Raw genomic sequence first — 25,163 nt, 5'->3', positions numbered from 1 at the left:
CACAGTTCGATTCCCAGTCAGGGCACATACCCGTGTTGTGGGCTCGATCCCCAGTGTGGGGCATGCAGGAGGCAGTCAATCAATGATTCTCTCTTATCGTTGCTGTTTCTCTCTCTCTCTCTCTCTCCATCTCCCTTCCCCTCTGTTAAGTGGGATTTTGCCTTCCATTGACTCCCACCCCAACTCACAGGAGAGAATTTATCAATAGAGGTGAAACTCAAATCAAAACCCATTATCTATTTCTGGCTTTGGTCTCTCCCTCTCTTCCTCCCTTCCTGCCTCGGGTCATTCTCTTTGTAATCATGCACATAAACATAGAGGAAGATAAATTCACAAAGCATCCGTACGTGTCATGAACAAAATTTCCCCACTGCTGTGCAAATTAACCCCCACCCCCACACACAATAATAGGCTTTGTTATCCACACCCTCCACTCTCCACCAGCTGTTGAAAGCTTATAAGCCAACAAAACAAGGCTGTGGCTGGACAGAACAGCATGTAGAAGAAGTGGACGAATTACCTCCCGGGCCAGCAGTGAACTTGGATACAGTGGAGAAAACAGCTTGGCTTTTTCTGGACACTTGAGGCTGCCTTTTTGTAGCCACCACTTTTGTTAAAAACCCCTGAGTCACCAATATGGAAAGTCCCCAAACAAGTATTTTCAGAGAATGAGTTTCACGGCCAAGCTTATGTGATCGCCTCCCTACCCAACCCAACCTCCCCCGTAAGGAGCTGCAGCCTGGAGGGTGGGGTCGGAGGAATGAAGAAGTTGGCCAGAGAAACGTAGAAAAGAAAGGAGAATCATTGTTCCTGGGCTTCCGAAGGCTTTCCTGCTCCTGGTTCCTGTTCTTCTTAGGTTACAGGACACGCTCCAGCCCTTAAAATAAATTCCCCGGTGTTTTGCTGACGTTGGCTTGAGTGAGGTTCGGGTATTTGTAGCAGAAGAAGCCAAGGTAATACCGAGAGATGATACGTCTCCCCACCCCTTTCCAATGAGGAAGCTGAAGGTCAACGAAGGCCAGGCATTCATTGTACTAAGCTCTTAGCATGCATTATAGTATCTCATTCAAATGTAGCAATCCTACCACATACTCTCGTTATTTCACTGGAAAAATGGGTGGGGTTGAGTAGCTTGCCCAAGGTCAAGAGTACAGGAAGTGCCAGAGCCGGGGATCGAACACAGGCTTTCTCATTCCAAAGCGGATGTCTTCACCACCACCCTATGGGACACAGTAAAATGACCTTGCCGGCAGTATTATCTCAATAATTGAATTACTTACCATCAGTTCATCTCACCTCGCTACAAACTCACATGGGCGGGCCATCAGTATGAGCCCCATTTTGCAAAACCAGCACCCAGCAAAGTTCCCAGGTGTGCTGTGTTACTCTCCTCCTTCCTCCAGCTCTGAATCTCCCACCTCCCCCAACTCCACACTTCTTTGGCAGAGAATGGGTGAAGCTGAATAGAGAACGAATATGAGGAATCGCTTTTAGGAGAATGACAGTATCATGAAGCCGTTTACAGGGTGGTCCGGCCGGTGTGGCTCCGTTGGTTGAGCGTCGTCCCATGCACCAAGAGGTCGCCTGTTCGATTCCCAGTTGGGGCACAGCCTGGGTTGTGGGTTCAATCCCCAGTAGGGGGTGTGCAGGAGGCAGCCAATGGACGACTCTCTCATTCTCTGTCATGGATATTTCTATTTCTCTCTCCCTCTCTTTTCCTCTCTCTATAAAAAAATGATAAAAAAACATATAAAAAATGTTTACAGGGTGAAAAATAGTCTAAACACACTCAGATCTACCACGAATTACATCTGGGAATTAATCTGGGCCTTAGATTGTGTAGCAAGGTAATATGTTTCAAATATTAACTTATGTCCTTTCTTTTTTGGCCCTTCTATTTTTTTTTTTAACAGCAAAGCTATTTTATGATTATTGATTCAGGGAATGATGTAAAGAAGGAAGCAAATGGGGAAAAATATATTTTTCCTGTTTCTGAAGTTTTCAAAGCCTAGGATGTTAGGTCTCTCGGCTTAGATCAATGTTTCTTGGAAAACATCTCGAATAAGAGGAAAGCCGTGTAGGAACCGTACAAACCAGAACAAGAAAGTCTCTATGGTGACTTGCTTGGACCAGGGAGGAGGATAAATTGGGTGGCACGCGGCCCATGCAATGCCCTTATAACCAGGCTCCGTTAAAGGGCTAATAAGCCCACGGGACCTCTAGTTGCCCTACAATTTTTAAAAATATATTTTTATTGATTTCAGAGAGGAAGGGAGAGGGAGAGAGAGAGAGAAACATCAGTGATGAGAGAGAATCATCTATCGGCTGCCTCCTATACGCCCTCTACTGGGGATCAAGCCCGCAACATGGGCATGTGCCCTGACCGGGAATCAAACCTTGACCTCTTGGTTCATAGGTTGATGCTCAACCTCTGAGCCCCACTGGCCAGGCATAGTTTCTGTGATCCATAGTACAAAATGCAATCCTAGCGCAGGAAGAAACCTCACATGAACTGAAATTAAGTTTTTACCACCCTGGGGAAGTGGGGCCTGAAATAGAAATTAGACGGAATTTCAAAAAATCCAAGTTGTTTCTCTTGTGCCCTCAAGCGTCTGGGCTGAGATTCACACCCATGACAATTTATACCAGTGACTGCAACCCAGGAGAGCATCCCGGGCAGAACCCTGTCTCCAGGGGATCTGGAGAAAGGACGGAAAGGCAGAGGCTCCGGGCCACAAGGGTGGGAGACTTCTGAGCAGCCGAAGGGCCAGGCCGCGCTCCGCTGCCAGGCCAGCTCACACAAAAGGACACGTTGTCTCTTGATCGTCACCCCAGAGCAGGGACGTCAAACAATTTCGAAACGCTTCGCTTCTTCTTAGGGAAAGGGCCAAACGTTACATAATCCGAAAGGCCGGCTGGCAGCCCGAGGCCCGAGGCTGAGACTGAACCCGCTCCAAGGGTATCAGGAACCCTGTTTCCCCGGAAACGATGGGCTACGGCCTCGGACGCTGTGACCTTGAGGCCATTGTTCGCGCTTCTCTCTGAGAGGCGCTGCAGAGGCTCCCTCATTCGCCACAGATGCGGGGAGGGAGGACTCCGCAGTCACAGTCACAGTCACGTGCGCTGCATCGGCTTCCCTCTGATTGATGGCCCAACATCCTGTTTCCCTGCCACGAGCTGGGATCCAGCTTCCCGCACACTCTGAACTCGATGGATGCCTCGGGGACAGCGCCTGCGGCCGAGGGCAAGAGGGGCGCCTCCTGCAGTAACAGTAGGTTCCTGGTCTTTCTATGGAAAGCGCGGTCCACGGCCCCGTGGGAACAGTACCGCCACCTGCGCGCCTGTTAGAACTGCCGGACCTTGGGCCTCGCGCCAAGGCGGGCCCAGAGGAGGTTGTAGGGCAGTGGAAAGGTTCTGTATGGTTTTGTAACAGTGGGTATAAGTCAGGGTGCATTGGTCCGAACCCAGGGAACGCACAACACCGGGAGTGAACCCTAAGGCAAACTGTGGATCTGGGTGATTCTGATGTGTCCACGTGGGTTCATCAGCTGTTCACAAATCTACTCTAGTGAATGGGGTTGACGATGGGGGAGGTTGTGTACGTGTGGGGGCGGGGGTGTATGGGAAATCTCTGTATCTTCCCCTCAGTTTTAAACCTAAAACTTCTCTAAAAAATATAAAGTCTTTAAAAAAAAAAAAAGTGAGGTCCCCAACTGCTCCAGCGGGATTCCTTGTGAGGGCAGCTGTGTAAAATCAGAGCAGGCGCATGGAGCAGAGGGCAGGCCCTGGAGTTAAACCGCCCGAGTTCAAACCCAGCCCTCGTTGCTTATTAGCTCTGGGGCCTTCAGCACATGCTCTGTGGGCCTCAATTTCCTAACCTGTAAAATGGGACAATGATAATAATGGATGTAGTCCCCAGGGTCATGGTAAGGATTTAATGAAACAACCTAAAATAAAACATTTAGCATAGTGCCTGGTACACTGAGCCCACAATAAATATTAGTATTTCCTCCCTAGCTGGTTTGGCTCAGTGGATAGAGCATCGGCCTGCGGACTGAAGGGTTCCAGTTTCAAGTCTGGTCAAGGGCACGTACCTCGTACCTCGGTTGCAGGTTCCCGGTTCTGTCGGGGTGTGGGCAGGAGGCAGCCAATCGATGTGTCTCTCTCACATCCATGTTTCTCTCTGTTTCTCCCTCTCTCTTCCACTCTCTCTAAAAATCAATGGAAAATATCCTCAGCTGAGGATTAACAACAACAATTAGTATTTTAAGAGGAAGTGTGTTGTGTTTTGAATACCTGACAAAGGTGCTGACACAGTCTTGGAGATTCCGTCCACGTTCCTTCTTTCCAGCTGGGAGGACGCAGTGAGTGATTATCACCGCTTCCGGCGGGTCCATGCTAAGCGGTGGGCAGTGCTGCCAATTCTTGGAGGGAATGGCGTACATCACTGCTTCTCCAACTGTATTCACCCCACTCGTCACTCTTTTTAAAAAATCATTTCCACACACAACCCGTATGTATTATTTTTATTTAAATCAATTTACAATGAATTTGTTCTTTTTAAAGCCACATCCTAAGCAATAGACAACGTCTATGAAGTCAGTAGCTGTGTTTCTTTAATCCACATTCAAGTGGAACCGTAACCATGGAAATAAAAACATCCACACACACATCAAATGTTACTGAGAGCTCCAGGAAGCCCCTCCATTCTTCTTCTTCTTCTTCTTTTTTTTTTTTTTAAATCCTCACCCGAGGATATTTTTCCAATGATATTCAGAGAGAGTGGAAGAGAGAGGGAAAGACAGAAACATCGGTGTGAGAGAGACACATCGATTGGTTGTCTCCTGCACAAGGAGGGCCAGGGCCTGGGCCAGGGAGGAGCTCGCAACCAAGGTATGTGCCCTTGACTGGAATCGAACCCGGGACCCTTCGGTCCGCAGGCCAAGTCTCTAACCACTGAACCGAACCGGCTAGGGCCCCTCCATTCTTACATGAGCATTTTGTTAACTCCCAGCTGCCGCTCTGAAGGTTTTGACTTCACATCTCTCCACCCCAGTGATTTGAGCAAAACCTTTTGGCTTCCCTCTCATCCAGCTCAGCTGGGGACCAGAGCCACCGAGTGGCTTGCCCAAGATAACCGAGCTCGCAGGCAGGAAGGTGGGGCCACAGCGTTTCTAAAATACAAGCGGGGGAGGCGTCCTTACTGTCCGCAGCCCCGGGAGACCGCTGCGAGGCCGCCTGCCCGCTCGGGGACCTTGGTCTTGTCCCTGTGACTGCTTCGAGCCCCCTTCCCTCCACATCCCTGTGCTGGCTGGCTCAGACCACAGAGCAAGAAGTCGTCATTTCTAAAGGCCATGGCTTTCATTTCGCCGTTGGCCAACGTCAGAAGGGCCCCTATCTGTGGGCGTTATCAGGGTTTTTCTCACGTTACCAAACAAACAACGGCCGGGCTGGCTCCTTTCCTGCCCTCCTGCTGGTCACAAAGCGGATTTCAAAGGAGGAGTCTCACGGGCCAGATTCCATTCCCCTTAAATATGTGAGGCTGCTGCGGAAGGAATGCCTGAGCGCTCCCACCAGGGAGGCCTGCAGCCCAGTGGTTGCGTCTCTGCGTTTTGCTCTCTGAGAATTAATCCAGCAACATGCTGGCCATCCTCGACCACGTTCGTGGATGTCCGAGGAAGGAGGACAAATGGGCAGCATCGCTCTGCTCCGCTTTACGGCCGGCGTGACCGTGTGCTTGGGCATCGTGTTATCCAGTCAGGTCGGTTCAGGAAATGTTTTCTGAGGGCTCCAGGCAAACGACGAGTCACAGGTCACAGGACAGATCTGGCATCGCGCAGCCCTCACCAAAGAGGGAGGTGTCTTTGCAATAGGGTCGGCCGATGAAAAAGCGTTCAACTTGTGTTTGCCTAGACCAGTGGTCGGCAAACTCATTAGTCAACAGAGCCAAATGTCAACAGTACAACGATTGAAATTTCTTTGGAGAGCCAAATTTTTTAAACTTAAACTTCTTCTAACGCCACTTCTTCAAAATAGACTCGCCCAGGCCGTGGCATTTTGTGGAAGAGCCACACTCAAGGGGCCAAAGAGCCGCATGTGGCTCGTGAGCCGCAGTTTGCCGACCACGGGTCTAGATCATGCCTTCGGGAGGAGGGGTGTTTAAAGCCCCCAAGGGGGAGTAGAAATGGTTGTTGGAGGTGAAAATATTGTGGGTACTACATTGCTCAATTCTACCCAACAGAATCGTATTCTTTGGGGAGAAATTGAATCTAATTAATTTAAGTAACTAATGCCATTTAATCACTTAAGTTTAATTTTTTTTCTTAGTGTGGGGTGATAATGGGGAAAAATGGTAGAGAAACAGTCATGTGAGTGATCTGTGTTTCCGAGGTGCTTCTCTTTGGACCTAGCCATTCTGTTTCTATTTTCTCTCCTGGAGGAAGAGTCTCCGCAAGAGGCATGTGTGCAAAGTCGCTGACTGCATCGTCTTTTAAAACAGTGGAGCAACCTCCCTGGCCAGTTTGCTCAGTGGTTAGAGCATCGGCCCTCAGACAGAAGGGTCAAGAGTTCGATTCCTGGTTAAGGGCGCGTACCTGGGTTGTGGGTTTGTGCGTGCGGGAGGCAACCAATCAATGTGCCTCTCTTCCATGGATATTTCCCTCTCTCCCTCTCTTCTGCTCTCTCTAAAAATCAATGGAAAAAAATATCCTCGGGGTGAGGATTAAAAAATAAGTAAGTAAATAAATAAAATAGTGGAACAAGCTAAATGCCCATCACTTGGAAATGGTTGAAAACCTACAGTGCATCTGTAGTATGAGATACTATATGTCAGTTAAAAGGAATGAGGTAAATCTAGAAACAGAGAAATTGACATGGAGAGGACTTCAGGTCATATTATTGGGTAGAAAAAGCAATCTGCAGAATATATATGCATGATCACATTTATATCAAAACAAACGCCCAACAGATGTGTGTTTCCATATGCAAATGTTATATATGTAAATGCAAAAGAAAATAAAAGTAAGGGTGCCTGCCAAAGTGATAAACCCAGCCAGGTTACCTCTGGGGAGAGTGATGCATTTGATGGTAAAAGAGGTACATCCAGGTTTGTTTTACATGAAAATGATTGTGATTTGGGTTGTAGATGTTATGTCCCCAAATGGAATCTTAACTGATACATCAAATTATTTTCAGTATTTAGGTAAGCCCTGTCAGAGAAGATAATAAAAGGCCACATGAGAGCCATGGAAGCGGAAGAAATCTCTCAGAAAGAGTCCATAGAATGGGGGAGAAGAATAAAAAGAGATTTCAGGAAACCTCAATACGAGAGACAATTCAGCTAATGAGTCTTGAAGAGTCAGAAAATTGAAAGATGGTGTCAAACCTAGGGCTATGCCACTCAGATCCCCTTCAAGAAAAGACTCCCTGCCCTGGCCAGGTGGCTCAGTTGGCTAGAGTGTTTGTTATCCGGTACACCAACAAGGTTGTGGGTTCAATCCCCGGTCAGGGAACATATGGGAGGCAACTGATCTATCTTTCTCTCTCTCTCTCTCTCTCTCTCTCTCTCTCTCATTTCCTCTCTCTAAAAAACCAATACACATATCCTCGGGTGAGGATAAAAAGAAAGAAAAATCTATAATAATCAAAGCATAATATGCTAATTAGACTGGACATCCTTCCGGAAGAAGCCGGGGCTGCGAGGGAAGCCTGGGTACCAGGTGCCAGAGGGAAGCCGGTGCCAGCACCGGGGGAAGGAAGGCCTCCTCTTGCACGAATTTCGTGCATCGGGCCTCTAGTAACTGAAGAAAGGACTCACTGTGAGGAGTGTAGTTGATCGATGGCCTCCAGCTGTTACCTCCACGATGGTCCACCTCAGCTTCTCAGGCTGTGCGTTGAGTGAGGCAATGGTAGCTAAGATCACTTCTGGTTAGGACAGCCCTGCCAGTGACCGAGCAAAGCACAGCACAAAGTTTCCCCCACACAGGCCTCCCCCAGCAGGCCCTCTTTGCTCCAGACCGTCCGCTAGGCTGGTAGAGATGGTCACATCTGCTGGCATTGAGCTAGCCCCTCGGCCCGGTACCTCTTCTGCACGGCTCACTCACTTCAGCATCTGCTTCCTAGACAACCCAACTGGCGCAGAGGATGCTAAGAGGCTCCACGAGTTAACACATGTTACCTGACTTGGTTAAAGAGGCATTTAATAAGCGCTAAAGTGAAGAAGTAGGAGGTTAATGTTTCTTCAGTGAAACTTACCAAATATAAACCCAAACTACCAAATACAGGTATTCCTACTCAAAGCAATTCACTCCCCAACTCATGTGCTCAGCCCTTCCTGGGTTTTTTATTTCCGCTAACCCAGAATATAACCATATTTCAACCACAGTCCCTCCAAATGTTATCCATTTTTATTGTCTTACTTGCCTCTTAAATTTTATCTTGCAGCCCTGGCGGGTTTGGCTCAGTGGATAGAGCATCAGCCTGCGAACTGAGGGGTTCCGGGTTTAATTCCGGTCAAGGGCACATGCCCAAGTTGTGGGCTCGATTCCCGATGGGGGGCGTGCAGGAGGCTGCTGATCAATGATTCTCATCATTGATGTTTCTATCTCTCTCTCCCTCTCACTTCCTCTCTGAAATCAATAAAAATATATATTAAAAATTTTTTATCTTGCAATCAAGTATTATGCAGAGAAAATAAACAAGGATGAACTAACAAATCACGGGTAAAGGATTTCATTCAAGCCCTTTGTGGATGTCACTACTGATTATTTTCCAGATTCTGCTATATTATAACATAAACCACAATCTTTCAACACATAACTCCGTATGGCAAAAGCTCTGTACAATCAGATGAACTTATAAGGCAAGTATTAAATCTGTTCTCAGAACACAATGGCCAATAGAATTAATTGAAAAGATTCTTGTTTCTGAGAATCTAACCATTTATTTCACAAAGACAGAGGTACATTTTCTCTTACTTCCTTTTATGTCATTTAACCCACATTACTCTTCCAAGAAAAGCATGCATATCTGTTGTCATTTCCTTCTTATAAGAAAAACAACAAAGCAGATACAAATCTGCTCTCCCCAATGCTAGAGAGCTGGTAGCATTGGTATACTAATGCAACTTTCTACTGTTTTCGTTTGAGGGTCAGCAAACTGCCACCCATGGGCTTAATCTGGCCCACCACCTGTCTTTATAAATAAAGTTTTATTGGAACACAGCCATACTCTTAGTTTATGTATTGTCCATGGCTGCTTTTCTACTACAACAGCAGAGTTGAGTCATTGTGACAGAGACCATCTGGCCTAGAAAGTCTAAAATACTATCAGAAAAAAAATTGCCAACTTCTGTCCTAGTTTGAAAAGTATGGCATGTTTTTGCATTTCTCTTTATCCATTCTTAATTATTCATTCACTAGAGGCCCGATGCACGAAATCTGTGCCAGAGTAGCCTTCCTTCTCCTGGCTGCTGGCACCAGCTTCCCTCGCAGCCCCGGCTTCATCCAGAAGGTTGTCTGGAAGGGTATCTGGAAGGATGTCCAGTCTAATTATCATATTATGCTTTTATTAGTATAGGTAACATTCTAACTGACATCTTAACATGTTAACATCATCTATATACACTGAGTGGCCAGATTATTATGATCTCTGATCGCATAATAATCTGGCCACTCAGTGTATATCCTATATAATAAAAGGCTAATATGCAAATTGTCCCCCCAACCAGGAGTTCGACCAGCAGGCAGGCCGGCCAACCGCCCATGTCCCCTCTCCCTGGCCAGGCTGGCTGGACCCCACCCATGCACGAATTCAAGCACCGGGCCTCTAATATATATATACATACACGGAGACTGAGTGGCCAGATTATTATGCGTTCAGAGAGCCTAAGCAACCGTTATAATTATAATTATATAAAAGCCTAAGCAACCGTTAGGAGCAGTTGACTGCTCTACTGGTTGACCAGTTGCTATGACATGCACTGGCCACCAGAAGGCAGACACTCAATGCAGGAGCTGACCCTTGGTGGTCAGTGAGCTCCCACAGCCAACCTTCTGCGGCCAGCCAACCTCCCGTGGTTCCTCCCCCAGGCTGGCTGTGAGGCAGCCCCGATCGGCCCTGATCTCCGGCCAGGCCAAGGGACCCCACCTGTGCACAAATTCGTGCACTGGGCCTCTAGTTGTTATTAAGTGTCGATCTGAAATCAGCAATGATTTTTAAAGATAATGAATGCTCTCATTTTCCTTTAATAGGTGGTTATTATTTTTAGTAAACCAAATTAAAAAAAAAAATTATCTCCTACCCAGAACACAGAATCTTGAGTAGAGCACTTGATAGTCACCCACGTTTCAGGATAACTTTAAACATCAAGAAAAACAACAACAAAGTTAGTCCTCACAGGAGACTGGAAATAAAACATCTATGGCTTTAAGAGAAATAAAAAGGTAATGATGCCCTGATCCCATGTGTCCCTCTCTTTCCTTTGGGAAAGATTGCCTCTCTACATAAAAACGATGATAGCTTTTTCAAGTGCTTTTTGATCCTCGGATCTTTGACGTCACAGACCCTCCTCGGTTAGTGGAGCAACAGCGTCCTAGGAATTCATCAAAGATATCGTGAGAACAGGAGACGGGGGGCAGGGAGGAGATCTGCAGTGACAGGCAATAGGGAGATTCCAGGCTTGGTCAGCTGCCTCAGAGGTGGGGCTACCCAGGCCACAAATTTGCTCGACTCAGATGCCCAGGAGGCTGAGTGTGGGTTTCTGGTTATCAGCTTCCCTCTGTGCAGCGCTCGGCTGGGAACCCTTCAGGTACCCCTTGAGCATAAATGAACATAGGTCTCCAGTGATGAATGGGCCCCTCCTCCTGAGCTTCTTTATTTTCTCTGCTGTCTCCTTCTCCAGGTAGGCACAGTTGTTTGCACTGACGTGAACTGTGGGCTCAACCATACCCTCAAGACAAAGAAATCAGCACGTCTCAAGGTAGGCCCTCATTTTTCATATGGCAAGTACTTTTTTGTTTTGTTTTGGTTAATCCTCACCAGGGGATACTTTTTCCCATTGATTTCTTTTTAGAGAGAGTGAAAGGGAGGGAGGAGAGAGGGGGAGAAGAGAGAGAGAAACATCAATGTGAGAGAGACACATCGATTGGTTGCCTCCCTCCCACAACCCAGGCACGTGCCCTTGACTGGAATAGAACCCGAGACCCCTTGGTCCCTGGGGCCGGCGCTTTAACCACTGAGCAACAACAGTCAGCACAACCAAGTACTTTTTACTTCAAAGAGATGTTTACATGAAGTCATAAAAATACTGGTAAGCAAACAAAACAAAAAAAAAAGAGAGAAAAAACCAAAATTCTTATTACCTATCAATCCTACCACACAAGGAAGCCACTGTAAAATATCGCTGTGTATTTATTCACACAGTAGTGGCTTGAATGGGGCTCACCCACCCTCTCAAAAGATATGTCGATGTAATTACGTTAAGGATCTCAAAATGAGGTCATCCTAGATTATCTGGCAGGCCCTAAATCCAATGATGAGAAGAAAACCCGCAGAGGAAAAGGCCATGCAGTGAGGGAGGCAGAGTTTCCATGGATGAGGCCACAAGCCAAGGAAAGCCTGGAACCTCAAGAATCGAGAGCCTCCGGAGGGAGCCCTGGAGTTCAGACTTCAGGTGTTCCGAATTATGAGAGAATAAGTTTCAGTAGCTGTAAGCTGCCAAGTGTGTGGTATTTTGTTCCAGCAGCCCTGGGAAGCAGGAACAATACATTGGTTCCGTAAATGTGTACAGAATAACTATGAGCCATGATCCAAGGAGCTGATGAATAAGACACCAAGCTTTTCAAAGTTTTCTCTGCATACATAGAAATAAATGTATATTTTCATGAGTCCTAACAGTTATGAACACACATTTTTCACCTCATAATATAACAATAAATCAATCTGGCTTTGCCTTGGAAATGACCACATTTTGCTCAAGCAGTCCTTAATTTTTGAATGGAGCTTGTTTCCATTTTTTTATTACCGCAAGAACCATTCTTTAAGTCTGAGGCACACCTTTAAGTATGTCCTTAATTTTTAAAAAACAGAATTCTGAAGTCAAAGTCTCTGCCAGTTGTGAATGTGTTGTGTCTCAGCTCCAAACTGACCCTTCCTTCCGCGGCTTTGAGAACCCGGCGCTGGGTGGACCCCACAGACATTTCTCCTCCACCAGTTGGCACAGTGACAGGCTTTGTCCATAGAGGGCGCCATAGGAACACTGCAACCCACTGAGCGGTGGCAGGAAGGCATCCTGGGTCCCAGTCCATTTGTCATGCAGCATGGAAGCCCAGCAGCCCCCACAGGCCTGTTCCAACCACTCTCTGGGCCACACTCCCCCACACAGGGTAGCAGTTTCCCCAGGAGCTCTGGCCATGGCCTCATGCCTCTGTCTCCCCTTCCCATGGGCACATGGCCTCCTACGGGGAAAGTTGCCTCACCACCCCTGGCTGTGTTCCCAGTGGCGGACACGTGGTCCTCAAAGAAGCCTAAATCTCGACCTTGGGCTGGGGTGTTGGAACCCTCTTAGTCCTTGAGTCCTCACTGTCCACTTTCCCCAGCCTACAAGTAATAGCTTCGTTTTGCACATGCTGACTTCTGGATCTTTTAGAGGTGTGACTTTCACTCGTTAACAATTTATTTTGATTGAAATGTTCTTATTCAAATAACTGGCACGTGCTCAATCTCCTGACTGACATCAAATCTAAATGTGTTTACGTTTCCAAATTAACTTTCAGAGCCGTGGCTCCAATGTAAAATTCCTTCCCAAGCCCTAGCCAGTTCTGAATATTTTCATTCATTTGTAGTGATGAAAATATGATAAGAAGTTGTCCCTTTCCATTATTTCCATTTGCATTCCTTTAATTACTAGTAAGGTAGAGGGAAAACGATTCGAGTAGACAATATATTGAAAGGAGTTGTAACCAGCCAATAGTGGCTACCTCTGGGGAAGGAAATGAGAGAAGGGGAAGGGGGTCCCACTTTTTACTCTAAAATGTTGCGTAGTGTCCAAATATTATACAAAGATAAAATATTTGTATATTGTTCATATAACTAAATATAGATGCATTATGAAAGGCGCAGCCGAACCCTCTGACGACACACGCGTGCTGTGGCTCAGAGTTGCCTTCTTCAGCAGAGCTGAGCAATCAAAAGGAAATGAGGCCCTGGCTGGTTTGGCTCTGTGGATAGAGTGTCGGCCTGTGGACTGAAGGGTCTCGGGTTTGAGACCAGGCAAGGCCATATGCCCGAGTTGTGCACTCGATCTCAGTAGGGGGCGTGCAGGAGACAGCCAGTCAGTGATTCTCTCTCATCATCGAGTTTCTATCTCTCTCTCTCTCCCTTCCTCTCTGTATACAGGCAGTCCTTGGGTTATGTTGTTTTACATCGCCATCTCCATTTATTTATATTAAAAGAAAAGGTTCGTCATTTTGACGTATGTATATATATGTGCTTTGTTTTTTATTATTTATTTAGCACAAGTAAAGGTCAGGAATTATTATCTTTCTTTTAAAATTTGTTTTTACTGTTTCACTTCATTACTGCTGTGTATGTGCTCCATGTGAGTGACGTAGGTGCTTAGGTAGGTGGGTTCCGACTTACGGCGAAAATCGCATTACGTTGCGCCTTAGGAACGGATCTCTGATGTAACCCGAGGACCTATTGTATATATAGAGGCCCGGTGCATGAAATTCATGCACTGGGGGTGTGGGGGGGATTCCCTCAGCCTGGCCTGCGCCCTCTCAGTCCAGGAGCCCTGGCTCTTGACTGCCTGCCTGCTTGCTGCTCCTTAATACTTGGCTCGCTGCTTCTTAGCACTGCTGTGGAGGCAGGAGAGGCTCCCGCCACTGCTGCTGCACTCACCAGCTGTGAGCCCGGCTTCGGGCTGAGCGGCGCTCTCCCTGTGGGAGTGCACTGAGCACCAGGGGGCAGCTCCTGCATTGAGCGTCTGCCCCCTGGTGGTCAATGCGCATCATAGCGACCGGTTGTTTCGCCGTAATGGTCGCTTAGGCTTTTATATTTATATATATATATTATAATAATTATTATTTTTTTAAGAAATGAAGAGGGGAATGGCAGCCAGCAGGAATAGAGCAGACTGCCCTACATATGAAAGGATTGGGGAGTGATGGAATAAAGAGAAGAGGTACAAGCATGTGGGGTGGAGTTGTGGAGGCGGGACATGGAGGGGAAGAAAGGGAGAAGGTGAGACCATAAAGCATGGACTTTGTGAAGAGAGAGGTCTGTATTAAGGATGTTTAGAAAAGTAGAGGGTCATCACATACCTCACTAGTGGAATTCTCACTTCTCCACCCCCTCCAAAGTGACTGAGTCAAGACCTATTCTAATTTTCAGAGCTTTTTGGGGTCATTTCTATTTATTTTCACTGTATTGGTGTTCTGACACTGACCTTTGAGCCCGTCCAAGATATTGATTTGTGTGACATTTGTTTAATGTTTGTCTCTCCATGAGTTGTGGACTCACATACGGGATTATGAGTTGCTAGACAACAGTTAAAATACTTTAAGAGACGGCTTTCTAAAGACCCCCCAAATCCCAACTTCCCTCCTTCTGAAAATAGGTGTGCTGTCAAGGGAGTAAGAACTGACGCAGGGAAAACACATCTGTTGTTATTCTGGTATAAAAACTCACATAATGTACAGGGTGCTGCTTAGAAGAATTGCATGATCTGAAATCAGCTACATGAGTGTATGGATTTCTTCTGATTCAAAATATAAACACAAGTCAAGGTTATTCTTACACATATATTTTGCCCTCTATCCTGTATCTCCTTTCAAAAAAAAAAAACTGATGCAACTTTCTGGACTGCTGACCTTTATTAACCTGCTTATTCTTAATATCAAAGCTCAACACGTTGGTTCAACCATCTCTTTAAGAAAATAGCAAAAGCTAGGATATGAGACCACAAGGTAAGTTTTTTGTTATTTTTGGATTTAGTTGATTTTACTTACAGCTTGTTTTTTTACATTTCAGAGCATTACACAATTACAATTTTCTGACCTGCAAATAGATACCTTAAATGGAAGTATTTTTAAAAAATTATCAAATTAGGTACAATGCAACAATTACACATATGACATTTTAAATGAAATATTGTATGGAGAATAATATAACCAACCTCCATATATTTACACTCAACTTTTCCAGCCTCATCTCCCACCTCTCCTTTATATGCTCCCCCCCCCCCCCCCCCCCCCGTCATATAAAACTTGGACGTTTTGATTTGCATCTCTCGGATGATTAGTGCCTTTGAGCAAAAACAAACAAATTAAATAAAAAACGTAGTCAAATTTTAACAGTTTGTAATATATCCTTCAGACTTTCTTTCTTTCTTTCTTTCTTTTTCTTTCTTTCTTCCTTTTTTTCTTATCGATTTCAGAGAGGAAGGGAAAGGGAGAGATAGAAACATCAATGATGAGAGAGCATCATTGGGTGAACACGGCGGGGAGGGGCGTGTCATATAAAGGAGGTGGGAGACGAGGCTGGCCAAGGAGACAGAAGCCAAACGATGAAAAGTCACCTCAGGAGTGAGCTAGTCCAGAGGCAAGGTGAAGTTATGAAGGCTCTTCAACCATGAGGGCATCAGGGTTGTATCCGAATGCTACAGAGGTCACTCTGGCAAGGGTTCTGATGACGTCAAAACACGGCGGGGGGGGGGGGGGGGGGGCCCCGAAATGGGCCATATTGGAAACAGAGACCAGGTAGGAGCCCGTTTGCAAGAGCCTAAGAAACGACGAGGCCCCGGGAACCTTCGAGGGTAGGAGGAACGGAAAGGGGCGATGAGGAGGCTTGAAACTGCAGGATGAAACAGCAGCTGGGAATAAGCTGGTGTGAATTGAGGGGATGTACAAGAGGCTGGTGGGGAAGCCAGGAGCCAAGATGTGGAGTCGGAGCAGGAGCAGAAGGGAGAGGCTCGATTCTGGGAGGGAAAGGGAGAGGTTTGGACAAACCTGAGGAGCGCGGCATCTGACTGGCCAATCCTGCCTGCAGCATTGCCACTCTCCCGCTCCAACCCCGTTCCCACTTAGAGTCTGACTTCCACATAGTTTTGCCCTTGACCTTTATAGGGCAGGGAAAATGTGCTTAGTTAATCTCCAGTCCAGTTAGGCATATTGCTCCCTAATTGAGGCCGGACAACAGAGTCCACTCGGGGAGCAGGACCCCAGGGATGGGGGAGGACGGGAGGCACAAGACCTGTGAGGCCTCCATGCCGTGTCCTTTGCGAGGCCAGAAAAACGCAAATCAGCTCGCCACTCTTACTGTGCAGGGAACACGGTTCAGTATCTGACTCCCTCATCCACTGGCCATGACGTCAGGAGCTGAAACGTTTCTCTGACACTGGAGACCAGCTAAAGTTTAATTCCAGATAAAAAGAAGGAGGTGGGTCAAGAAACTCTAAAAAATGCCCCTCCCCATACCCAGCTGGCAATCCTGTCATCCCGAAAAAGGTCCTTTTCTGGTATCTTCCTTTCCCATCCTTTGCTATTTGTGTCTCACTCATGAAACAGTCTCGAACCTACCCCAGGGGTACTCCAGAAACCAAGAAGTCAGCGTATTTCTAGCAAACACATTTCACTCTGTCCTGGGGCTGGCTGTTCTAAGCAGGTTCTGTACTTTAATTCACTGAAAGCCGTACAATGACCCCAGGGGGAAGGCTCAATGCTGTCTTCATTTACAGATGAGGGGCTGGCAAAGGCCGCAAGAACCACCCACAGATGGGAAGAACCGCGATCCGAACCCACCAGAGTGTGTCTGCGGGTCTTGACTCCAGCAGCGGAAGGAGGATTAACGTGCACGGGAAGCGTCGCTGCCTGGACAAGCAGCTCAAGGCGAAGATGTATTTTCCTGAACATTCAGGGCGGGGCCGCCTCTTCAGTCCCATCAGGCCATCAAGCGGAGGAGCCAGGAGTTCAGGCCCGGGTTCCCCCGCCGCCTCCCACTTTCTCAAAAGGACAATGGGGTGGGGAGGATCCCGGGAGAGGGCCTACCTTGTGTCCTCCGGTGATTCATGTGGGTGGACTACTTTCACCCCAAGCGAAAGGCAAAGGCGAGAGGTCAGAGTGGGGGCAGCAGGAGGCCGCTCCCTCCTGGAGTGCAAGGAAAATTTCCCCTTTGTGAAGCTCAGGCCCCGTTGGAATCAAGCTCCATCCGAACAGGAAATCACCAAGATTCTAGGTTCAACTTGGTGCCTTCTTTTTAAAAAGCCAAACGTTTTCATTCACGAATCCGGGGGGGGGGTTTCCTGAGCGCCTATTTCGTGCCGCGCGCGCGGCGCACAGTTGATCTGGATGGAGTGTGTGGTCTGTGGGTAGAAACAGAGAGAGAAACGACAACACGCACACATCTGGCCAGTCTTCCAGGAGAAGGGCTTTCAGGGAGCTGTCGTGTGTCTAAAAAAATAAAATAAAAAATAAAGGAAAGCAAAGGTTTCACACACACACACACACACACACACACACACACACACACACACCGCTTGAGCCCCGCAAAGGACAGGGCAGACCCTGGGCTGGGAAGGGGAAGGCCTGGGGCGAGGGGGATGGGCGCGAGGAGAGGGCCGGGTGACCAGGTGGAAGGGCAGAGCCGGCGGAGGAATCGGAGGCGGCGGGCGAGCTGCGCCAGAGGCAGGTGCCAGCGGCGAGGGGGCGGAGGTGCGGGCGCCCGGCCAGGCGGGGGAGGCCGGCGCTACCTCCGCCTCTCGGAGTCGGGCGCGCAGACCCGCTCGCCCGTTGGAGCCGGGGGCACGGGCGTCCCCGCCGCCCGCAGAAGGAGCCGCGGGAGCAGCCGCAGCAGCCACTGGCGACAGCATCCTCCGGAGAGACGCCCCAGGCTCCGCGGTCGCCTTGCTCCTCCTAGAGGCGAGCGCGCCGCCCGCGCCCTGCGCTGCTGCCCGCCCGGCGCCGCCATCCGCCGGTCCGCAGGGACAGCCACGCCAGCGCCCCCGGCCCTTCACCTGCCGCGGGCTCCCGGGCGGGCGGGTGCGGGGAGAGACAGGGGCGAGAGAGACACAGGGGGCCCCGGAGACACCAGCCCCTGGTCTCCACTCCGCGCAGAGAAGGAACGCCCGCCGACACCGCGAGACCACGCAGTCCCTGCACCCGGCTCCCAAGTTCAAGGGCGACGCCCCTCAAAAGCGAAGTTACCCCGCGCGGTGAGCTCTCCGGGCCCTATCGACCCCGGCCGACCCTCTGCGCCCAGCGCCCCTCCGCGTCCCCGGAGCCGCCCGCGCGCCCGGCGGGGCCATGCCCGGGCTGCGCCGGGACCGCCTGCTGACCCTGCTGCTGCTGGGCGCGCTGCTCTCCGCCGACCTCTACTTCCACCTGTGGCCCCAGGTGCGGCGCCAGCTGCGGCCCCCCGGGCGCCCGCGGAGCTGCCCGTGCGCGCGCCGCGCCTCCTCCCCGGCCCCGGGCTCCGCCGCGGCCGCCTCGGACCCCCGCACGGCCGCGCACAACTTTTCCCGAGCCCTCCGGCCCGGGACTGAGCAGGACCGCGCTGGCCCCGGCTCCAAGCTGCAGGCCCTCTTCGCCCACCCGCTGTACAACGTCCCGGAGGAGCCGCCGGCCCTCGGGCCGGAGGACTTGCTCCTGGCCGGCCAGGAGGCGCTGCGGTACTACCGGAGGAAGGTGGCCCGCTGGAACAGGTGAGCGCCCCTCCGGCCCGGCCTCCCCGCGCCCCCGGCCCCCGGCCCCCGCCCCGGCGGCGTCGCCCAGCCCACGAGCCCTGGCCCCGGGCTCCGAGTGCGCTCCCCACCCAGACCCCACCAGCTGTTGCAGACCTCAGAGTTCAAGTTGATCTCAGGGCAAGAAAAAAGTTTCTCTGCAGCAGCGCAGCCAAGCACTGTTCCCAGCCCCTCCCGCTGGAGCTCCTCTGGCTCGCTCCTTCGCCCAACTTCTGTCCCCCGGGCCATTTCCGCCCTCTTTCTTCTCGTGGAAAGTCGCCGTTGGACTCGGGTTTTCCAGAAGGAGGTTTCCAAGCAGAGCCATTCCAGGGCTGGTTGGAATTCAGCGCTCCGCGCGCAGGGCGGACCTGGGCGCCTTCCAGAAAGCCAGGCTACTCCCTGCAAACCGGCTCTGCCCCTCTCCCCGCGCCGCCGCCCCGCCCGAGGTCAGCCGGGCCGGAGAGTAAACCGGCGGGTCCCTGATAAGGTCGCCGCTCCGTTTTATTTAAAAGCCTGGTTTGTCCCTTTCTGGTGAGGGTTACAACCCGAAGGCGGCTTTCGTGTCCTGGGGGATTTGGGTTGACTTGGGTCTGAGGCTTGATGCTTTCACAGAGGAAACGAAAATCTACCTGGGAGTTTTTTAAACCCGAAGCAAAAGATAAAGGAATAAGATCCCACACGTATTTAGGATACAATTAGGAGGGATGTTTCTGTAAAAGCACGGAGAGGGGAGGTTTTGGAGAAGATGAAGTGGTCAGTGCTGAGATCCCTGGCTCATGGATAAAGCTGTCCTGCGAGGTAGGACTCCCATTTGAAGTACAGACTTGTCTGAATATCACTCACATCCATGGTTCACTTGCGCACCACACCCATCCATTTTCTTAATACAAGAGATTGCAAGATGAGATGTCATGGGGTAAGCCGTCCCTCCGGACCGTGGGGGTGGGGCGGGGGGGACCATGGGGAGACCATAGATCGCAGTGCCAGCCCCCCCCCCCCCCCCGTTACTGTTTGCTCATTATTCTGGAGTGCTGAGACTGCCTGGGGGGAGGGAACTCTCCAGAAATTAAAGAGAGAGTTATTGGCAGAAATCACTGTGGTGAATTTCGGTGGCAACTCTGTGGCTGCTGATTTTCTATTAGAAAGAAAGTGGTTCTCAATTCTGTCGCTAATTGTGTGCCAAAAAAAAAAAAAGAGCAATTTGTGATTGCTTCTCAGACAGTCACTTTGGACGTTATCTTTATTGCGTCAATAACATGGGAGTCTGGCTCAGTGAACTAGGAAATGCTGCCCTTAGGAAATTACATGTCTGCTGCCGAGTTAAGAACGAGGGACTGCGGGCAAGTCCCTTGCTTTTGTAAATGTAGATCAGCCTTCACTTAGTCACAGCGCCGTGGCCTTAAACTTCCCCAGGTTACTCTGGTCCTGAATATTTTGGCAGAAAAGCAAAACTCTTTCTCACCAATCTGTCCGACAGTCGATACTGAGCTTGGTTTCTCCGCCGCCGCCGGTGTCACAGAAGTGCATTTCCTGGTCAGAAATGATCTTGGTCATTTCACTGAATATAAACGGTCGGGGAGAGGGAGGGCTGGTGGCCTTGCTGTAGTAACAGGCATGGAGCAGTTTTGTGTGGCTGGTTGAACGTGACAGTGGTGATATCTAGTCATCCCTTCCTTCGACTGCTGGAGGTCACAAGTGAGATGTGTGGGCCGTAGCAGGCTGGCCCGCTGCAGAGAACACACTACCTGCTCCCAAACTGTATTGTGAACGCCAGTGGGGGGGTGTTAGTAAGCGCATCATTGTTGCGTATATCAGGGTTACAAGTGGAACGGGGAAGACTCATTAGCGTTCATTGGAATCAGCTCAGAGCTCAATTGTGCGAGAGAGTCACTCCTTACCTTAAGGGAGCGAGTGCTCTGACCACTGGTCTAGGAGGGCGGGCGGAAGCCTGGCCAGTGGAGGCTCCAGATCACAGTGCAGACAAATAAGTAGGGACAGACAGCAAAGGAAGGAACATCGAATGGCCTCGCTCATGGCTCACCTCGTGCACAGACGAACCTTCCTTATTTGGAGCCACAGCCCAGCCACTGTTGGAACACCAGGGGCTGACAGACGTGTGGGAAGGCTACCCTGCCAATAATGACCTGCGTGTACTGCTGCCCAGAAGGGTTGTATCAGCAAACCGTCTGCCATAGTGAAAGAAGCCACGTCATCATTCTTCTCCACTTGCCCGAGAGGCCATTAGTCTGAGTGAGGGATTTTTTTTTTTTTTTAAACCATCACGCTAATAAGTAATGGTATGAAGCCGGAAATTATCTTTCTATAACTTGAGCTCATTACCAACGGGAGAGAGGTACCGGCCCCTCTTCCCCCCAGGACATTCCTTTGGGGTTTCAGAGCGTGGAAGATGGAGCTTATCCATTGTTTTGGAGGTCGTAGGCTCTCGATCAATATTTGCCCATTTGGGTGGCCGTGATCAGTGGCGGTGAAGGGTAAAAGGCATGCTGTGCGGGGTGGGCTGTGCACGCGCTATCCGACAGGCTGTCTGCGAACCTCCGGGACCCGCTGTTCTTCCCTCCCTCCCTCTCCTTCCTCCTCCAAAATGTAACTAAACGCGGCACCATCCAGGTTAAAATGTAATCAGGGGAAGTGTTTCTGCGACTGATCGCGGCGGGCGGGTGAGCGAGCCAGCGCCGGGCTCCATCAGGCATGGTGGCACCTGTCTTGAATAGTGAAGAGGAGAGAGCTGCACAGGGAGCCAGGGAAAGGCAGTCCTCACGGTTTCAGGCCACGGACTTCGCAGCCAGACAAAGCCTTTCCCTTCCTAAGGGGCGATGGGAGGCAGGGCCGACCTGGAGCCCAGGTAACTCCTGTCCAGGCTGTTACTGTCCTGGCCTCCTAGAGGCCGAGCTTCCGAGGGCTCCCCTGCCCACGAGCTGCCGGGCCAGAAGACATCTGTCCTTTGACACGTCACAGCACGGGTGCTTGGCCTGGTCTTCCCGCCCACGTGTCTTCGGTTGGCTCCTCTGGATTCCGCTCGTCTTGACAGGCAAGGTCAGACCGGGTCAGGCCTCACTGGTGAGAAAACTGCAGCAGCCACCACGCAAACATGAGTTCTCTGCTCTCTGCTCTTCTTTCTTGGCACCTGCCTCGGGCATCAGGGACGTTACAGGCTCCCGCAGGGACCGACCCGGCGTTTCTCAGGCGGGTGCGCCGACACCTGTGTTCTTCCCTCCTGAAGTTCCCTTCCCTCCTGTCTCCGGGCTGTCACTGAGAGAGAGCAATCTGAGTCTCTCTTTGAAAATCACCGCAGAGAGACTGGGCAGCTTTTCAGAAATGACAGTTGTGCAAGCGGGAGTACATTGACCCAAGTTTCCCAGGGGGTGGGGTGGGGGGTGAGGAGGAGGGGAGAACTTTGAGAAGATCCAGAAGCTGAGGCAGATCTAGGAGGGAGGGGAGAGAAAGAGCCACGATAGAGGGCAGAGCACCAGCTGGAAATGAGAATTGTCTAATCTAGGCAGTTTTGAAAGGAAAGCTTCTTCCCACCATGGCATCTGTGGAATGAAAAACGCAAGCTTTTGATTCTCGCCGCCACTTTTTTTTTTTTTTTTATCTCTTTCCTGCTTACCTCATGCTGGCCCCAGACCACTGGGAACGTAGCTTTATTGGGAGCAGGCAGTTCAGCCCACAGAGCGGATAAAAGCCCGGGTTCTTTCTCATGGGTGACGGCCAGTGGCCTTCCCCCGGGGTCAGCAGGGCCTGGGACCATCGTCCGATTCTCCGCCTGGGATGCCAGGCTAAGAAAGGAAGCGGCCTCTTCCACGTCCTGTGTGCGGTTAGCAGCGCGAGTGGGGACCCGACTTCTGTTTCCCACTTCCCTCAGTGAGATCCTTGCTCGTCCTGTTTGGGGAAAGCTATGATGTGAGGGGTTTCTGGATCCCTGGACCTATAGCCGGAGGAAACGTCTTCACTCTTCCCGAAAGTCAAAATCTCGGAGCAGATGGTTCCTGAGAGAGCCAGTCCAGAGGCCCCTTCCTATCCCGAAGCCCGGCCCATGGCCATTATTAGTGCAGCAAAGTCAGGGAGGGTATCAGCGTTGTTCATCCAAGGAGGAGAGGCACTTCCTGTTTCCAAATATATCGAAATAAAGCCCCTCAGCCGAGAACTGGAGGATGTTCTTCAGCTGTCCCATTGCTCCCACCCCTTACACACTCCTTTCACCCCAACCAAGGTCTCCCCAATCCTGGGAACTCAGCTGGCTAATTCTTTGCTGGCAAATCTCTACTCGAAACTTGCTCGGTATGTGCTAAGTACTTACCTACACTTGCTAATTAGGCCTCACAACTTCTCTACAAGTAGGTGGGTGTGGCAGACAGAATTCTAAGGTGGTCCCCTGGATTCATGGCCCTGAGGTACCCACATCTTCTCCTGCGTATTCAATCAAATGCCCACCCAGGTACTACCATAAGGGCAGCTGATCTTGGCATAGGGAGATTATCCAGGTATGCTTGACCTCATCACACGAGCCCTTTAAAAGAAGAGTCTTCTCCACCTGGTTGAAGTTGAGGACGTCAAAGATACAAAGCAGGAGAAGGATTTGCTGACTTGAAGTTGGAGGGGGCCACCAGGCACGGGAGGTAAGGGATCTTTAGGAGCTAAGATTGGCCCCCAGCTGACAGCCAGCAAGGAAGCGGGGACTTCAGTCCTACAACCACAAGGAACTGAATTCTGCCAACAGGAATGGGCTTGGGAACAGATCTCTCCCCTCCCCCAGCCTCCTGAGGAGAACTCGACCTAGCTGACGACTTTGCTTCAGCCTTCAGCCCTGCAGAGAACAGAGCCACACTAGTGGACTTCTGACCTCCAACTCTGCAAGCTCCTATGTGGGTGTTGTTTTGAGCCACTAGGTTTGTGGTCATTTGTTACACAGCAATCGAAAACAAACAGTACCGCTGTTTACTTCGTTTTATAGAGGAAACCAGGGACCAGGAGGTTATATAACTTGCCTTCTAAAGTCAGGCAGTAAGCAAACCACAGGCAGGCTTTGGACCTGAGGGCCTGGCCCCGGAATCCATATTCCAACCAGCGACTCCTCCCCAGGCATCCTTTGATGTCCATAGGTCCTCACTTTTCCTCATGGGGAAAGGCTGTTCTGACTACCTCCACCCACCCCACCCGCCCCTCCCTGGCAGGATGCATCCTCTCCATATAATACCATATTGCTTTTTATGACTGTGCACTGTCTGGCTTCATGGCGGCTGTCTGGAGCCTCAGGTGACAATAAATAGCCACTTGCTCCCGGCAGGAAACGCGCCCAGCTTGCCTGTGGTCACACGGACACATCTGTTTCGTGGTTTCCCACAGGGGAGAGCCCGGGTAAATATCTGTGGAACAGATGATTGGGGACAGAGGACACCAGGATTTCGGGGGGCTGTTAACCAATGGCCTGTTATCGCCCATGACAAAAGCCTTGAGCAAAAACAATCCCAACCCTAAGATCGCCCCACCTATCACTTGTCTGCTCCTCCCTGTAAACGTCTAAGGCAAAACCACCTTCCTGAGACGGTCTAAAATTTGGATCTGTGGTTCTCTCCAGATTTGGCTGTAGTCTAAATATAATCAATTGCAGCCGTCTAGATAAAATCAGTTTTTAAAAAAATGCCCCGAACTGGGAAAGGGGCAGTCAAAAAGAATCTTTCTGCCCTGGCCGGGTTGCCCAGTGGTTAGGGTGTTAGCCCTCAGACGGAACGGACTCAGGTTCAATTCCAGTCAAGGGCACGTACCTCAGTTACAGGCTCGATCACCGGCTCCAGTTGGGGCACATGCGGGAGGCATGTCTCTCTCACATCAATGTTTCTATCTCTCCCCCTCCCTTCTACTCTCTCTAAAAATCAATGGGAAAAATATATTCGGGTGAGGAGTAACAAAAAAAAAAAAAAAAAAAATTCATAAGAAACACCCCAAAGTTGAGAAGGTGCCATTTGCCAACAAGAGGGAATTTCCGGAGCTTCCGGTGCTTTCGGAGAAAGCAGCCAAGGCCAAGATTGTCTTGCGTTAACGTGGGAAACGCGGAGACCCCGACTGAGCCAGAGAAATCCATGCCCTGCCCGCGGGCAGGTGCCGACCTGTGCTTCTCCTGTGATTCTCCGTTAAGCCGGAGGCTGGGAGAGCCTGCGGATCCTGCCGAAGCAGGCTTGCCGCTGGCGGCACGCCGCCCGGGAGGGCGTTTTAAAGAGCCGCCGTGGCGGTGAAGCAGAAGAGCATCTGTGTACCTGTCATTACAGGCGGGCACACACTCAGAAGCCTAATGAAAACCAGAGTACGGAAAGGAAAAAAAAAAAAAAAAAAAAAGGCTTAGCTCTTTTTGCGGCCTGTCGCTTGGCAGGGTGTCCTGCGTGGAAATGTGAAGTCAGGACAGAGCTGAGTTGGAGCGCCTTGCAGATGCTGG

At 50.2% G+C, this 25,163-nt stretch overlaps 1 protein-coding gene across 1 annotated transcript in view; it reads left to right on the top strand.

The window, feature by feature from the left end:
* The first annotated feature begins 18,063 nt into the window (after window positions 1-18,063).
* FAM20A (FAM20A golgi associated secretory pathway pseudokinase) overlaps window positions 18,064-25,163 on the top strand; it is a 29,614-nt gene continuing 22,514 nt past the window's right edge. Inside the window, exon 1 of the mRNA XM_008149387.3 lies at window positions 18,064-18,697. Within this exon, the coding sequence (XP_008147609.3) occupies window positions 18,300-18,697 (398 nt within the window). The 5' untranslated portion in view covers window positions 18,064-18,299. The remainder of the gene's footprint in view (window positions 18,698-25,163) is intronic.

This window comes from Eptesicus fuscus, chromosome 20 (assembly GCF_027574615.1).
Source record: "Eptesicus fuscus isolate TK198812 chromosome 20, DD_ASM_mEF_20220401, whole genome shotgun sequence".
Classification (NCBI taxonomy): Eukaryota; Metazoa; Chordata; class Mammalia; order Chiroptera; family Vespertilionidae; genus Eptesicus; species Eptesicus fuscus.
This window is presented reverse-complemented; position numbering and strand designations above follow the sequence as displayed.